General features: G+C 37.9%; 1 protein-coding gene across 3 annotated transcripts in view; it reads left to right on the top strand.

Annotated features, from left to right (window-relative positions):
- Positions 1-16,242, top strand: part of LOC119790122 (MLX interacting protein) — a 30,362-nt gene that overhangs the window by 4,149 nt on the left and 9,971 nt on the right. Inside the window, exons 2-15 of one of the 3 annotated variants that reach the window (XM_038295484.1) lie at positions 2,340-2,446; positions 2,894-2,979; positions 3,102-3,191; positions 3,305-3,346; positions 8,006-8,243; positions 8,355-8,450; positions 8,616-8,710; positions 11,286-11,826; positions 11,975-12,075; positions 12,234-12,333; positions 13,260-13,375; positions 13,498-13,596; positions 13,685-13,812; positions 14,914-15,037. In XM_038295484.1, the coding sequence (XP_038151412.1) occupies positions 2,340-2,446; positions 2,894-2,979; positions 3,102-3,191; positions 3,305-3,346; positions 8,006-8,243; positions 8,355-8,450; positions 8,616-8,710; positions 11,286-11,826; positions 11,975-12,075; positions 12,234-12,333; positions 13,260-13,375; positions 13,498-13,596; positions 13,685-13,812; positions 14,914-15,037 (1,963 nt within the window). The remainder of the gene's footprint in view (positions 1-2,339; positions 2,447-2,893; positions 2,980-3,101; positions 3,192-3,304; positions 3,347-8,005; positions 8,244-8,354; positions 8,451-8,615; positions 8,711-11,285; positions 11,827-11,974; positions 12,076-12,233; positions 12,334-13,259; positions 13,376-13,497; positions 13,597-13,684; positions 13,813-14,913; positions 15,038-16,242) is intronic. The other 2 variants (XM_038295486.1, XM_038295485.1) reach the window with 2 other exon arrangements.

The raw sequence follows: 16,242 nt of genomic DNA, 5'->3' as shown, positions 1-16,242 counted from the left end.
ATAAGAGTATTAGAGATGTCTGATCCAATACTGGTTACAACAATCTGTTAAATTTCAGCAAAAAAATAAATATCAGAATATAGGGGCTGCATCTAAACTCTCCAGTATATGGTGCTGATAGAAACTCTCCGCTTCTAAATGCCACAACCATTGTTTGTCTCCTGAAGCCCATTCCTTTAAACTGCACTAATGCACCAAAGTTTGGCCGACGTTCACCCTCTCTTTGCTTCTAGTTTGTTTTCTTTGACTTGAATCATATAAATTCAAAGCAGATCGTTTTCAGCTCGTTTAGAGCCAATAGGATGTGGCAAAACCAGCTCTGTTTCTCATGACTTCATCTTACTAATCCTATTAGTGCAGAATCGTTTCATGTTGATGTTGAAGTCAAAACCAGAAGTAAATATTTACAAACTTTTCACCCAGCAAAATATATCTCGCACCACTTCTGTGGACATATTACTGTATTTTTGAAAAAATGTCTTAAGGAAAGAGTTGTTGCTATGACTTTTGAGCTGCACATTTAAAGTCTGAAAAAACAGTATTGAATAATCCTGTACAATAAGTCATTAAAATGAAAATATTGTACCTCTACTTTAATTTTGAACACAATTAATCATAAAAGAAGTCCCTTATACTCTAATCTTCCTACTATGTTTTCCATAGCCAATAAAAAAAGCGGTTATATTGGCTTTGTGCTGGAAGTAAAACTTCATCTCCCAGATATGTTGGGAGGTAGTAAGATTAAAAAAAGTGAGGCTCATATTACCCATGGTTCTCTATTTACAGTTGCAGCGTCACTGCCAGCTGCTCGGAGGATTCCCTCCAACTTCACTCTAAATGAGCCCCACTGGAACAACTATTAATAGAGCTGTCACCATTCAGTTGTTGTTACCAGTGAATTACCTTTTGAATATGTTATGAACAGCAGTTTCTTGGAGATTTTGACCTTGGTCTACCCTGCTGATCCTACACTGTGATTGTATAGCTCTTAGATGTCAACTTTTTGATGTTTTATAGGATTTGCTTGATATTCTCTGATCATGAACAGTCTGTCCTCTGCAGGTCATTTTAGCTGTTATCGTTATTTACCTCTTGGCTGCTTCTCTTCCCTCGATTGATGCAGTTGTTGCACATTTAGTCAGCGACAGTGGCGTTGGATGTAGGAGTTTGCCCTGAAAAAAGGGTTGACGGTTCAAGCCCCAACTCCGACTTTCAGTGTTGTTGTGTCCTTGGGCAAGACACTTCACCTGCATTGTCTACTGATGGTGGTCAGAGGGCCCGGTGGCGCCAGTGTACGGCAGCCCCGCTTCTGTCAGTGAGCCTCAGGGCAGCTGTGGCTACAATGTAGCTTGCCACTATCAGTGTGTGTGTGAATGGGTGAATGAATGTAGTGTAAAGCGCTTTGGTCAAGTCTCCTAACTTGAATAAAGGCACTATATAAGTACATGCCATTTACCATTTACCATTTAGGCAGATGGCCTAAAGGTTTGCTACAGGAACATACTTTTTCCATTTTTATACTGATCTGTTTATTCTGTTATTACCTAATTCTGATGCTTGATCAATTTCCTAGTTTTGATGATGCTGTTTGCTTCCTAAGAAATATTTTTCACAAAACAGCTGGATTCTTAATGACATTAAATTGTGCTCAGACTCTAGTAACTAATGGCTTGACCTCTGGTGTTAGTTGATTTGCTTTTAATTCTTGGTGTATGCAATGGTAGCAAAGGGTCAGTTACATACGCACTTCACAGCTATGTATTAATTATATTATATTATTTATATGTGTTAATCCGGTAAAGAGCTGGTAGTTTGATTTCAAAGATGAAACTAAGGGGGTCAGCCTCATGGTTAGTCTGAAACATTTTAATGCGTCAAACTCTCCAGTGAATGATTTCTGTCCATTTCTCCTAAACAATCTAAGGATATAAGGTGTACTCTCTATTACGTTCTTAATTTGATTGCAACATTGCTCCGTTGCGGTCACCAGGTTGTTGTTATGCTTGCAGGAACACAATGCTGCATTATGGGTAATTCTGGCACATGCATCGTAAAGTCCTGACCTCTGAGCTGTGATTGGTCCAGTCAGATAGAATCTGAGTCTACAGAGTAATACAGTCTTGCTGGCCAGGCTACAGCACATATTACATTTTTATTTGTAAAAGAGTTAAAGTCATTTCCTAATCTTTTTCCCCTCTTCATAACTATACATTACTTTGTCTTTGTTACATAAAATTAGCATAATGTGCAAACATAGATTTAAATTTTAGGAAAATAAACTGACTATTTCTATGAAGCTTTTGATTTAATGAATGTTGATCTTTTCTTTTACCTTTCAGTGGAAAGTTGGTGTCTCCTAAATGGAAGAACTTTAAAGGTCTAAAGCTGCTCTGGAGAGACAAGATCCGGTTGAACAACGCCATATGGAGAGCCTGGTATATGCAGTGTAAGAACTCAAGTCTATAGAGGATTTTCTATGTGGTTACATTTTTACAGTGTAATTAATAAAGACATCAGGATCTAGTTCGTCTTCTTGGTTTGCCTTTTTTTTGTTTTAAAGCTCTTCTGTTTGTGCATTTTATCCAGTTATTAATATTCATTGAGCAATATCTGCGACTAAATAAACGTATAAGCTGTGCTTTGAATTGCATTTTAATATAAATATTGTTGAATCTTCAAAATGTTGGTGTTTAAATTAATTTAGGTTACTCGGATACACTTAATAAAGCGTGGTATAATGGATGGGCAGACAGACTATTTATATAAGTGCCTCCTGCTTTAGGAATTAAAATGTGCAGTCTTATTAAAGGGGAAAGAATATTGGTGATAAAAAACATGGATGTTTTTATATTTTGACCTGAGAGTGAACTGAGGCTTTGATGTCTTCCCTTAGATGTGGAGAAAAGGGGAAATCCTGTGTGTCACTTTGTTACCCCCCTGGATGGAAACATGGATTTAGACGTCCATCGTCCTGCGGAGGTAATGACAGATTATTGTGGCAATTGCAACCAAATAATTTTATGTACATTGTTTTTTCACATGGCTTTGTGTTTTCCCTGCATTCTCTTTGAGACTTCCTGTTTCTTTCTTTTCTCTCACAGGCTGTTGCTTCAGATGGAAAAAACTGGAAAAGAAGAATTGAAATTGTTATCAGAGAATATCACAAGTGGAGAACGTACTTTAAAAAAAGGGTATATTGTTCTTTTATGAAACTCTGCACTGCTAATTATTGCTAAAACAATTCTGTAGTCTTTCCTTTGTCTTTTCTCTGTTTGGTAACTAAACATTATCCACTGTTTTGTAGCTACAGAAACATAAAGATGATGACCTTTCCAGCTTACTTAAGGTATGGAGATGATCGTAGTTTTTTATACTTAGTGTTTATATGTATATATATTTATATGTGTGTGTATGTATATTTATATATACAAAGTCATATAAAGAAAGTTTGGGCACTCCTATTATTCTTCATTATCACATTATATTTGAGTGTTTTCATCAGCTATTTTAGTTTGGTATATCTAATACCTGATGGACACAGCAATATTTCAGAATTTAATCGAGGTTTATTGGACTAACAGAAAATGTGCAGTATGCATTGAAACAAAACTTGACAAGTGCAAAAATGTGGGTACCCAAATCATTTTATTGATTTCATTACCCATAACTAAATTTCACTGACTTACTGAAACACAAAATTGGTTTAGTAACTTCCTTAAGATTTTGAACTTCATAGCCAGGTGTATCCAATCATGAGAAAATGCATTTAACATGGCCAGTTGCAAGTTGTTCTGTTTGAATCTCCTCTGAAGATTCATCATAGGGGCCTCAAAACAATTCTCAAATGATCTGAAAACAAAGATTGTTCAACAAAGTCGTTCAGGAGAAGGATACAAAAAAGTTGTCTCAAAGATTAAAACTGTCAGTTTCCACTGTGAGAAACATAGTTATGAAATGGATGACCACAAGGACAGTTCTTGTTAAGCCCAGAAGTGGCAGGCCAAGAAAAATATCAGAGGCAGAGAAGAATAATGGTGAGAATGGTCAAGGACAACCCACAGACCACCTCCAAAGACCGGCAGCATCATCTTGCTGCAGATTGAGTCACTGTGCATCGTTCAACAATTTGGCGCACTTTGCACCAGGAGAATCTGTATGGGAGAGTGATTCGACAGAAGCATTTTCTAGAAGCACGCCGCAAACAGAATCGCTTGAGGAAATCAAAAGCACATTTGCACAAACCAGCTTCATTTTGGAATAAGTTCCTGTGGACTGATGAAACAAAGATTGAGTAGTTTGGTCATAAAAAAGGCGTTATGCATGGCGGCAAAAAAACACAGCATTCCAAGAAAAGCACTTGCTACCCACTGTAAAATTTGGTGGAGGTTCCATCATGCTTTGGGGCTGTGTTGCCAATGCTGCCATTGGGAATGTTAAAGTTGAGGGTCGCATGGATTCCACCCAACATCAGCAGATTCTTGAGAATAATGTTAAAGCTACAGTGTGTAATAATTATAGGGATATACAGTCAAATGTAATATATTATACATAACTATGTTATTTATCATCATCTACGAGCTCAGCCTCTTAACCTTAATATTTGCGTTGCCTTAGAATTCGTTATTTATAATTACATAGGAGCAGGTCTCGCAGCCATGGAGGCAGACATCTTTGCGCTACGGCAGCGCAGAGCCAACAAACTAGCGATTGCGAGATCGCCCATTAAGATCGAAAGTAACTACGGCAAGTTGAGAGAGATGAACTGAGACGGTACTGAACAATAGATGGCAGTATTATGCCTGAGAATACTATCTGTAAAATTATCTATGTAAACAAACCTCATCACTTGAGAAGGTAGGTGATGCGGACGTAGTGGAAGACATTTTGTCCCGTAACGCTCGCCGTACTGTTGGGGGGGGAGCGGTGGGGGGGAGATGTTCATGTTGCTGCGGTCTGCAGTCTGGACGCTAGATGTCGCTGAAAATTACACACTGTAGCTTTAAAGAATCAGCATATATATATATATATATATATATATATATATATATATATATATACACACACACACGTACAGTGGGGCAAAAAAGTATTTAGTCAGCCACCAATAGTGCAAGTTCTCCCACTTAAAAAGACGAGAGAGGCCGGTAATTTTCATCATAGATATACCTCAACTATGAGAGACAAAATGAGAAAAAAAATCCAGAAAATCACATTGTCTGATTTTTAAAGAATTTATTTGCAAAATATGGTGGAAAATAAGTATTTGGTCAATAACAAAAGTTCATCTCAATACTTTGTTATATACCCTTTGTTGGCAATGACAGAGATCAAACGTTTTCTGTAAGTCTTCACAAGGTTTTTACACACTGTTGCTGGTATTTTGGCCCATTCCTCCATGCAGATCTCCTCTAGAGCAGTGATGTTCTGGGGCTGTCGCTGGGCAACACGGACTTTCAACTCCCTTCAAAGATTTTCTATGGGGTTGAGATCTAGAGACTGGCTAGGCCACTCCAGGACCTTGAAATGCTTCTCTCCTTCGTTACCCGGGCGGTGTGTTTGGATCATTGTCATGCTGAAAGACCCAGCCACGTTTTATCTTCAATGCCCTTGCAGATGGAAGGAGGTTTTCACTCAAAATTTGACGATACATGGCCCCATTCATTCTTTCCTTCACACGGATCAGTCGTCCTGGTCCCTTAGCAGAAAAACAGCCCCAAAGCATGATGTTTCCACCCCCATGCTTCACTGTAGGTATGGTGTTCTTTGGATGCAACTCAGCATTCTCTCTCCTCCAAACACAAAGAGTAGAGTTTTTACCAAAAAGTTCTATTTTGGTTTCATCTGACCATATGATATTCTCCCAGTCATCGTCTGGATCATCCAAATGCTCTCTAGCAAACTTGAGACGGGCTTTGACATGTACTGGCTTAAGCAGGGGGACACGTCTGGCACTGCAGGATTTGAGTCCCTGGCGGCGTAGTGTGTTACTGATGGTAGCCTTTGTTACTTTGGTCCCAGCTCTCTAAAAATGAGATTTTGTGTCTATTTGAACCTATAAAACACTAGGTTCATTTATTGAAAAAGTACAGTTACCATGCCTCCAATTCTGTTTAATCCTCCTCCTCAGTTTCCTCCCCCTCTTCATCTCTCCCTTTAATCTCCTCATCACTCGCGCTCCTCCTCATGTTCTGCTGCGTGTCTGCTCTCTTCCTCGCGCAGACGGGCAGCAGTCAGGGCCTGTCGTCCAGCTGCGCAGGGCTGTGGTACTTGTATGTTACTACCACAAGTATAATGTTGAGGTATGCCCAGAAAAAACGTTTATAGCCCCGTCCTGTATTAGAGACCGGCCATTATTTACCTCCTCTGACAGCGAGACCGGCCAATGTTAGAGTCCCGGCAGGTAATGGAATACAGGCCAATATTAGAGAATTTACGGTATATATGTTTCAGGCACATGGACTGATCAAAATATATATATATTTTTTTTATCTAAGCTCTGTAGTCCCATGTATCTTCTGAATTTCACAATAATTTTTTTATTTTTTATTTTTAAAGCATGATTTTTTTTTTAGTTCTGCACTCACACTATTGGCATTGAATGTTTGAGTATTGTCATGTTGCTAGTAGGCGTGTCCCGATAAAACTTTTGTTTCTGGTGTGATATTGATGGATTTTGATGTTGGAGCTTTAAGTATCAGTAGGTAGCAATGTTGCCCCGATAATTATCAGCACAAATCATTCACACTTTTATTACTGGTTTTTTAGTGTGGCCTTTTAGAAAAGCCTCAATCAGGTAATATCACTCAGAGAACAACTGTCAACAACAATAGGTAAAAGAACAACCAACCCATTTATTAGTAATTAATAGTACCATAGTTATTCTGTTGGTGTGCTTATATCAGAGATTTACGATGCAGGCCGATGTCTGCCGATATTCGTTCTGGCTGATATTGGGCAGAATTCCAATTTGAATATCTGATTGGGACACTCCTACTTGCTAACATAAGCAAAGACATCCACCCTGTGCTTGATTTTAGCCAAATCTATATTTAAAATCTATGCTCACATGCGTTACACAGCTTCAGTGGTTTTCCTGTGGGATATCAGTTACGTTATGTTGATTATTTCTGCATAAAAATTGTAAACAGTCTAGGCATGAGCCAGTATGAGTTACTTGGTGTACAATAACCTTTGCAACTTTTGTAATAAATTATTTTAACAATTTGTTTTCTTAAAAATGCATGTTGCAGCATGCTGAAGACAAGTCTCATATCTTTGAATATAAAAGGAGCCTGATAGATTGCAGCACTAGAAGTCTGTTGACACGAGTAACAGCCTAAAGAGCTGGCAGTGAAGTTTCTGATGCTGTCTGCAGTCTTTATTAGGGCTGGGCAATTAATTGCATTTGCAATATAAACGAACACAATTTTATTATGTTCTCCCAATTTTATTATTTTATTTTTTTACCAATCAGGAGAAAAGGTTAAAAAGCATAAAGTCTGTAAAGCCTCTCTGCTTTGCTCAGTGACCCTGCTCCCTGTTAGTCTTTCTAAATGTACTGCACAATTTTAATCCAACCGTTGTTGGTGTTTATAGCATTAGCAGTGGAACACTTGAGCTGACTTAAGTGAAATGTCTTTCTTATTGGGGAATTATTGTTCTGGCTATTTTTCTGCCAGATGACCTAAAGTGCTCATCAAGAGTTAATGAAATGGCAGTTTTTCCTCTATTCAAATAGTCTGGGAACGTTTTCTTATGTCTCTTTAAGGAGCTTTCTGTAGGTCTTGATAAATACCTGGAAACGCCATGATATCTGTAACTGGCTCATGTTCAATCTGATTTGGGGGATTAATTAATTATTTATAATTTTACTCAGGAAGTATCACCATCATCATCATATCGGTGCACTAGTTAAGATTGTCCCACTCTTGTGGCTTGCTTTGCTCCACACTGCATGCATGTTTGACATTAACTAGCTTGGTGGTTGCATTTTGAATATTCAAAGGGGCCAGAGGAGCAGTTATCGCTGTTTGGAGAAGTCTTTCCAGACATGCTCCGTACTTCCTTTTATCAGGATGAAGAAGTTGCTGTGCGTCGAATGACCCGCAGGCATGAACCGCCTGCCCCCATGGAGATGGACACCCTCTTTGACATGGATGTTCTGATGTCTGAGTTTTCAGACACCTTGTTCTCCACGCTGGCTGCACACCAGCCGTTGGGTTTGCCCAATCCAAGGGAAATTGGTGAGAAATTTTTGTTTAGAACCCCTGCATTACTTTTTACATTTTTTCTTTAATGTATATTTTGCACATACCAATACATGTCCTCCAATCTCCTCCCTCCAATGTCTGCAGCTCATGCAGGAAATGCAGACATGATCCAGCCAGGACTCATCCCCTTACAGCCTAACCTGGACTTCATGGACTCCTTTGACCCGCTTCAAGGTTGCGGTACTGTTCCATCCACAGTAGCAGTGCCTCTAAACTAAAAGAGCACAAAGTATAGGATCAAAGCACACACGTTTTAGTAGCACTGTAGTAGGAATCAGCTGAGTCTAACATTACGCATAGTTTGGTTATACTAACCTCCAGCTAACATAGAGCCTCTTGTTCCAGACTTATTTCACAGCCTCCGTCAGCCTGTCCTTCCCTTTGTTTCCCCCACTCCATCATCTGTCACCCCTCAATCCAGCAGCAGCTCTCATTCTCAGGTAAACACCAGCTCAAGGCTCAGGCCCTAACACGCTCCGAAAAAGCACATTATTTTCTTTTTAAAGCTTTACTGATGTAGAGTTTTTGGTCCACTTTGCACACTTCTTTCAGTTTTCTGTCTTCTTGTACCTACACATTAGATTAGCTTAACAGAATAACATTACTAAACTTGGTTTTCCAGTTTTACACATACCTGGATAAACCGATTAATGTTTAAGGTTGTTACATTTTTATTTATTTTATTTTTTGGAGCATTTAACCCACACTGAAAATGTGTGTACATTTATTTCAATTATTTGTCAAAATTATATTTTACTGTCTCCTTTTTACATCTTTATTCATAATGGCTCCCATGGTCCTTTGTCTCCATGTATTCACCATGAATTGGTCTGTGTTAAAGTGAACATCCAGTCAGTCAAAATATTCAGTTAAAAGGTGAAAAAATAACCATTGAAATAAGTTTTGTGGCAAATAAGGACATTTCTCTGACATTATCTCATTACTGCTTTGAGCAAATTGGTTATTGTTGTAAAATGTTATTGATTTATTTTTTCAGAAATTTTTTTTTCCAGTTGATTTTAGCCAGTATGTTTTTTTTTATAAATCCTTTTCTCTGTGTTATGAAATACCTTTGATGTATCGTAAGTTCCTGGGAGAACTGCTAATGATCTTGGGACTGTTTTACATTTTGCCAGGTTTCAACGACTAATTTCCTTTTTTTATTTTTTTTTATAGATTAACAAATAGTTGTGCAAAATTGTAAATTAGAAGGAAAATATAATATATATATTTTTAAATCATTAAAGAATAGTATTAGATTCATTACTGTATAGCCCAACTGAGTCAGTATTTTCTTAAACCACCTTATCCATGCAGTTAACAACTTTAAGCACTTAGGGGCAGTCTCTATCAGCTTTACACATGCAAAGAAATTAACAGGCTTTGCAAAATATCTCATCTTCAGTCAGATTGGACGGAGAGTCTCTGAGCAGAAATTTCCTCCCTTGTCACAGGTTCTTTGTGGTTTAATGTCTGACCTTTAACCACCTAAAACCAGAAAAATACTATGATCTAAACCAGGATTCTTTACCGGCATTCGATGTGTGCTTTCCTGCACCTTTTGGATGTCTATCTGCTTCCACACACTTCCTCAGTATGAGTTCTCCAGAGTCCTGCTAATGACCTGAATATTTGGCCTAGGAGTGTAGAAGCAGAAAGGCGTGTATGTAAAAGGTGCAGAACCCTGAACTGAACCATTCTGTTTTAGCTTTGCCTGGATATCTGAACCATAGCAGGATTTTAATGCGCTTAACTCTCAAAAGCTCCCTGCAGTAAAGCAGCCTCCCCAGGTCATAAATCCTCCAAAACCATGCTTCACTATTGGGACAATGTGTTCAATGTGACTTACATTGAATGTTTCTGACACAGAGCGGTTGTTGGCAGAAAATGTTTCTTTTTCATCTGACCAGAGCAGCTTCTGTTCTGATGAGACCAAACTGAGAACAGGAATTTCTTTTAACTACGTGGTTCTTCTCAGTCACATTTTAATAAAGGACAGATTTATGGAGTACAAAACCAGTAGTCTATAGTTTTTCTAGAGTTACCACACACCTCTGGACTTATCCTCTGATTATTAATCTTTCTGCTTGACACTTTAACGTTTTGTTTTGTTTTTTATCCAGTGTCTCCTAATCGTCTGCCTCAGCTTAACCTCAGAAAGCAATTGGTTTTACTGGATTTAATTTAGGATCATAATTCGAAAAAAAGTTTTCCTCTCTTTAATCTACAAAACCCCGAAAACCATGGATCCCTTTCCTGTCACTTCACCATTATGGACTATTTCTTTGAAGTTTATCAATACATTCTAGTAAAACACAGTGGTTTGTTTGTTTTTTTTTGCATGTTTTTTTGCACACAAGTTTAAGGAGTCTGGATACCTTTTGTAAAGGACTTTGAACTGTGCTTTATATCAATAACCTACATCAGGGATTCCCAACTCTGGTCCCTGGGATCCGTTTTACTGCAGTTCTCGGAATCTTCAACACGCTTAACCTAAATAAATGTTTTGTTTCCACCTAATCTTAAGAACCCAGGCCTAACCCAGTATCAACCCAGTATCAAAAAGATGTTTCCATAGAAAGAGTATCTTTAGTTTGACCAAGGTTTTTTTTTTTGTCATACATTTAGTTTGGATCAAATTCTCAACCAATCCAGATCGGTTTTAAAGATTCATTAAATATTAGCTTAAAGTTTATTCATAGTAAACCTAGTCTGTGAATCACTGTAGGATGCAAATATCATAAGCATAAGATTATTAGTTGTTTCTGTTTCAATTTTTAAGCATCACATAAAGGACAACTAAACTTTATCAAATGCATCTGGTTGTTGACGGAAGGGTCAATACTTTAAAAAAGACGTTCATGAGTAAAGATTTTTAAAAAACAAACATGAACTTAAACCAGCAGAAGACAGAAAATCTTCAGCTAACATTAATTCTAAATGGTCAACTTTATAAAATCTTGTGCTTTAAGAAGGATCTAAATGTTTTTGTTTCTTTTTATTATTCTTCGCCAGGCCCCGTTAATGTCCTCTTTGCAGCTCTCGCCCAACCAGATACCCCCTGCAGGCCCGCTGCCAATCCTCAGCCAGACCAGTCAGACAGGTGGTGGAGGAGCAGCCTACAGCCATAACTACATGCCCCTGTTTGCAGGCCAGGTGGCGTCCAACAGTCAGTCAGCAGCTTCCTCTGTCTCTCAGCCATTAACCCACGATCCCTTGGTACACTGCCTACCGGGTCAGAACTTATCCTCCGCAGCATCCATGATTCCCTCACCACTAGGCAACAGCTCAGTGCTGGATGAAGCTGTGGCCCCCTCTGTGATAACACACACAGCCCCCTCCAGCGTCACACCCAGCAACACAGCGAGCACAGTCAGCCACATCTCAGCTCCTCCTTCCCAACTCCAGCTCGTGGCTCCGCTGCCTGCCGCTCCAGTGCAGCATCAGGCCTTTGCTCTGCCTCGTCCTTTCCAGTCAAATAGCTCCAGCAAAGTCCGTCCGGTGCCGAGGATTGCTCCTGCAAGTTCCCTGCCTTCTCCTCAGTTCATCATCCCAGGTCTGTGGCCTCCATCAGCTTCTGTGGCTGTTATTCAGATAGGACAAGTGTAATCATTAGTTATTCCATTAATAAACTTTATGAAGTGAAACCTATAAACCTATTCTTGCGATGACTCGTTTGTGATTTTTCTCTCCTAAATGTGTAGGCACACAAATCCTTTCAGCCCCTTTTCCAGGCCATGCGAATGCTGTAATCGTTACATCTCCACCCTCCACTGGTGTTATCACCCCCTCCAATCTTGTAGCGGTGAGGCTTAATTTTGTGTTTGCAGATAAACTGTAATAAACACAGTAACAACATTTTGGTCTTTGGTTGTGAAAATAACGTTTGACCAGTAAACATCGATGTTGGCTGGTTTGTAGTCTGGTATTGTATCTCATTTAAACTGTTTTTGTGCATGTCAGGCTCCCGGGTTTCAGGTTTTGCCTCAGAAGTCGCCTCAGCCTATCGTTCCTGAAGACAAGACCTGTTTCAGAAAAAATCAGAAGGATCCCTCAAGTGTTGGTGAGTTTATTCTTGTGTTTCAACCAGAAAGCTTAAGTTGTTTTATTGGAATTTAATGTGACTGACAAATACAATGTAACCATAGCAACACAAATAGCTTAGGTGTTGATAATGATAATTAGACTCCTTTATTATTATACATCTACTTTTAATTTATCCCCAAAACCCACCAGGTTACAGCACTTAATATATCAATCACCAGGAGATTTAACTTTGTAATCTGCAGCTATAGATTATTTTAGTCATTGCCTAAAATATCTGTAATATTTTTTGATTGAAAAGGCTTTCCATAACTTATATTTCCTCAATAATATTTTAAAACTTAAACAGCATTTAATCAGCTTTTTTTCAATGAATTGTAACTGGCATAAATGAAAAAGAAACTTTGTTATTATAATTAACAAGGTCTTATTTAGAAATGTATTATTCCATTTTATATTAGGGCTTAGTCTGAAATTTTCTTTTAAAAGAAATTGTAGGAGGTAAAGCTAAAGCTGCCGCTTGAGGAGGTTTGGCAAATTTACAAATAATTAATTTTTTTTACTTAAAAGGAAAATTGTTATATTTTTGTACAGTTTTAGCTTAATTACTGCTCTGAGTGCATTGCTCTTTCAGTAAATGACATATTTTATAGTTTTTATTCTCCTGTTAGTGGTCCGATTATGAAATTAGTATGTATTTCTGTAATCAATGATGGATGATTGATTCAATCATTTGTTTCCTCCCTACGAAATGGTGACTCTGGGAGGATTACATTTATAAGATTTTTAAGATCAAACATCACTTTTCTTCCATTTATTGTTAGTCTATCAACAAAAAGATAAAAACATTTAAGGCCCCGACATGAGTAAGCATTAGAAGGTTCACAGAGGATGTTTGTAGATTATTTGATTTTAAATGACTGTTGTTGTTTTTTGTCTTTATAGGTCATAGTCAGCCAGGATCCAGTCAAGGGTCACCTTGTGGTTTAGATCAGGTTCCCAGTCCTCAGTCTATAATGGGCAGTACCAGTAAACCTCTTGTAAAGAGTGAGCACAGTCAGGTTTGTTTCTGCAATTAGTTTTTTTTATCATAGCCTGAAACTAGTTTAAGAAAAGAGATTAATAATTTTACTTTGATACACTTTGTCATAAGTAATGGTTAATATTTTAAATTGTGTAACAGAGCCGCCACATATCTGCTGAGCAAAAGAGACGATCAAATATCAACATTGGCTTCAAAACACTTGGCAACCTCGTTCCCACTCTGAAGTCACAATCTAATGTAAGTCTCTCTACTCGCTTCTTATTTAAAAAAAAACTGCAAGGCAATCATTCCTCCTTTTATTTATGTTTTGTCATGTGTGTTCTAGATTACAAACGCGGTAACACTGCAGAAGACAGTGGAGCACATTGGAAAGCTCCAGCAGGAGAGGCAGCAGCTACAGGACGAGGTCAAAAGGCTACGAGAGGAGATAGATGAGCTCAATACATCCATTAGGTGTGTCCGAATTAGAGGAGCTCTAACCTGGGAATCCAGTTTGGATTTTTAGCAGATAATTCTTTGCTCAATTTAACTCTTAAAACAATAATCAATACCAAGTATTAATGGATATTAATATATTTTTATTTCAACAGTAAAAAAAAACTGTAGAAGTTTATAACTGCAGAGCTTCTGTCTGTCCCTGAAAATGTTTTTTTTCCAGGTTATAAACAAGAAGTAATAGAAATAAAATGCAATAAATACCTGCTGATATCTAAAGCTATGCTCATAATTTTACATAACTTTGTAGAATTTCTTCCTTTTTTTAATTTACAAATTCTAAAAGAAGCATATTAGCTCAGTATAGAGGCACCACAAGGAGGAAGAACCTGCTGCAAGATAAGAGTTGCATGGAGAAACAGTCGCTACATTAATCAGCACAAAAACAAGCCTCAAAACTCTTTGAACAAATTTTAGACGTGGACTAAAATGTAACTTTATGACCCTGGTTTTAAATGCTAGTTTTGGACCCAGTTCACAAGGATCTTTGGCCTCTGTTCATGCATTGAAACACAAAGCTGGATCCAAGATCCTCTGGCCATGTTGGTGATAATGGCTCAGATTAGAGGGTCAGGTTAAATCCAACAAGATCCATAAAGACTTTACTGGAGCTGGATCCTTTTGAAATTACAAACTTCTTTTATGTATACGAACTGTTGATTAAGTTAATGAACAAGGAAAAGAATGTTTAATAATTAATGACTTAACCAAAACTTTTGGCCATTAGTTAAACCGCAGTGTTTGTATTATCTTCATATTCTCTAAAAGAAAATGTTAAAGCTAGAGTTAAAGAAAGAGAAAGCGATTTATTACATGATATGTAACATTTAAATTAGTTGAACTTTATCATGTTCCTGAGTGGTAAAGATCTCACCTAAAATGCCTCCATGAAGACTAAAGTTACCTGTTGAGTTTCTTGTATCTTTTATTTTATTTTTTAATTTTATTTCATTTTAAACACATAGAAATAATGCAAATCTCTAAACTAGAACAGAAAAGTTTGAATTTGACCAAAGTCAACCTTATGATAAAAAGGATGTACCCTTCCCTCTCCCATAGCTTGTGTCAGGAGCAGCTGCCTGCGACTGGCGTGCCGATGAGGAAAAACCATTCCGATCTCATGCAAGACAAGTTTAATGACTACGTGAAGAGCCGAACTCTCCAGAACTGGAAGTTTTGGATCGTATCCTTTTAATGAGAGCACTTTCAAAGGTTAAGTTGTGTCCTTGAATCTAAGTATATCGTTTTTTGACTGATGTGGGTGTGTTTCCCATCATTATTTAGGACCACAAAGAAAGATCTGCCCACAGATTGGCAGGGTTCGTATAGAAAAGCGCGGTCAACCCGTGTTCCAGCTGTGTCATCGTATGTTAATATTTCCGTAGACAATGTCCTAAATGTTGTGCGGGAACCGGTCGGTGCCTCCTTTACGGCTACGTGAAGCATTATGTTCTTTCCTTGAGTCATTTCGTCAGTGACTCATTTTCTTCATGGTTAAATCTGTAGCCACAGTAAATCTTTATGATAAATGAGCAACATAATTAGTTGTGGCATTTGCAGTGTCCCCTGATTCATCACACTCTGTTGTATAGGGAATTTACATATTTTTAAAAGCTTTCTCTAAAACTGTTGTTTTTTTGTTTTTGGTATGTTTTCGGAATTCCCGATGCACCTGTGTGGGAATCGTCTTCATGTCAAACTGAACAGATATTAATTTTCCCTTGTCGAACTGCATCTATAGATACATTTGCTGACGGCGTAAAACATGTCAGGATGACACTTTATGCCCTTAAATGGTTCCATAAAGAAGTTCTAATATAACGGTTCAGTCGATTATTAGAGTGAAATTTGTTGCATGGTCTTGGCTGTGAATGACAGCGGCATACTTGCGTTTACGAATAAAAGTTGGATATTGAAAAATTTTAAGAGGCTCCTGCTACACATGGAGTAAGCAGATCCCGACACATGCTGGACCACGCCCCCTTTTTGTCTCTGTACCAGTGTCACACAAATTGAAATGCTGTCCTGTATTTGACTACCATATTATGAGAAGGAAATAATTAATAAATACATTTGACAGACTTTTGGATGTTATAAGAAAGCAGAGGAGCAGACCCGTGCTGGCTGTCAATTAAAAAGCAGAACAGAGCCCAATGCAGCCAAAACAAAGATTATGGAACAGTTTATAACTGGGTGAGACAATGAAGGGTTATTCTTTGCAAAAATATTTAATTTATTTTATTTTGTAAAGAGGTGAGGAGATAAGCTGCATGTGTCCTGCACTGTTTTTATCTTTAAAGCTTAAAGAGGTTAACCATATTGATTTACCTCTTTTCTGTCCCTATGAGTTCCAGCCAAGGGTAAAGTAAACTTTATATTAAAATGTTT

Source organism: Cyprinodon tularosa, unplaced genomic scaffold (genome assembly GCF_016077235.1).
Source record: "Cyprinodon tularosa strain WSP-4 unplaced genomic scaffold, ASM1607723v1 ctg356, whole genome shotgun sequence".
Classification (NCBI taxonomy): Eukaryota; Metazoa; Chordata; class Actinopteri; order Cyprinodontiformes; family Cyprinodontidae; genus Cyprinodon; species Cyprinodon tularosa.
Note: the sequence above shows the minus strand (reverse complement) of the source record. Positions and strands in the feature narration are given on the sequence as shown.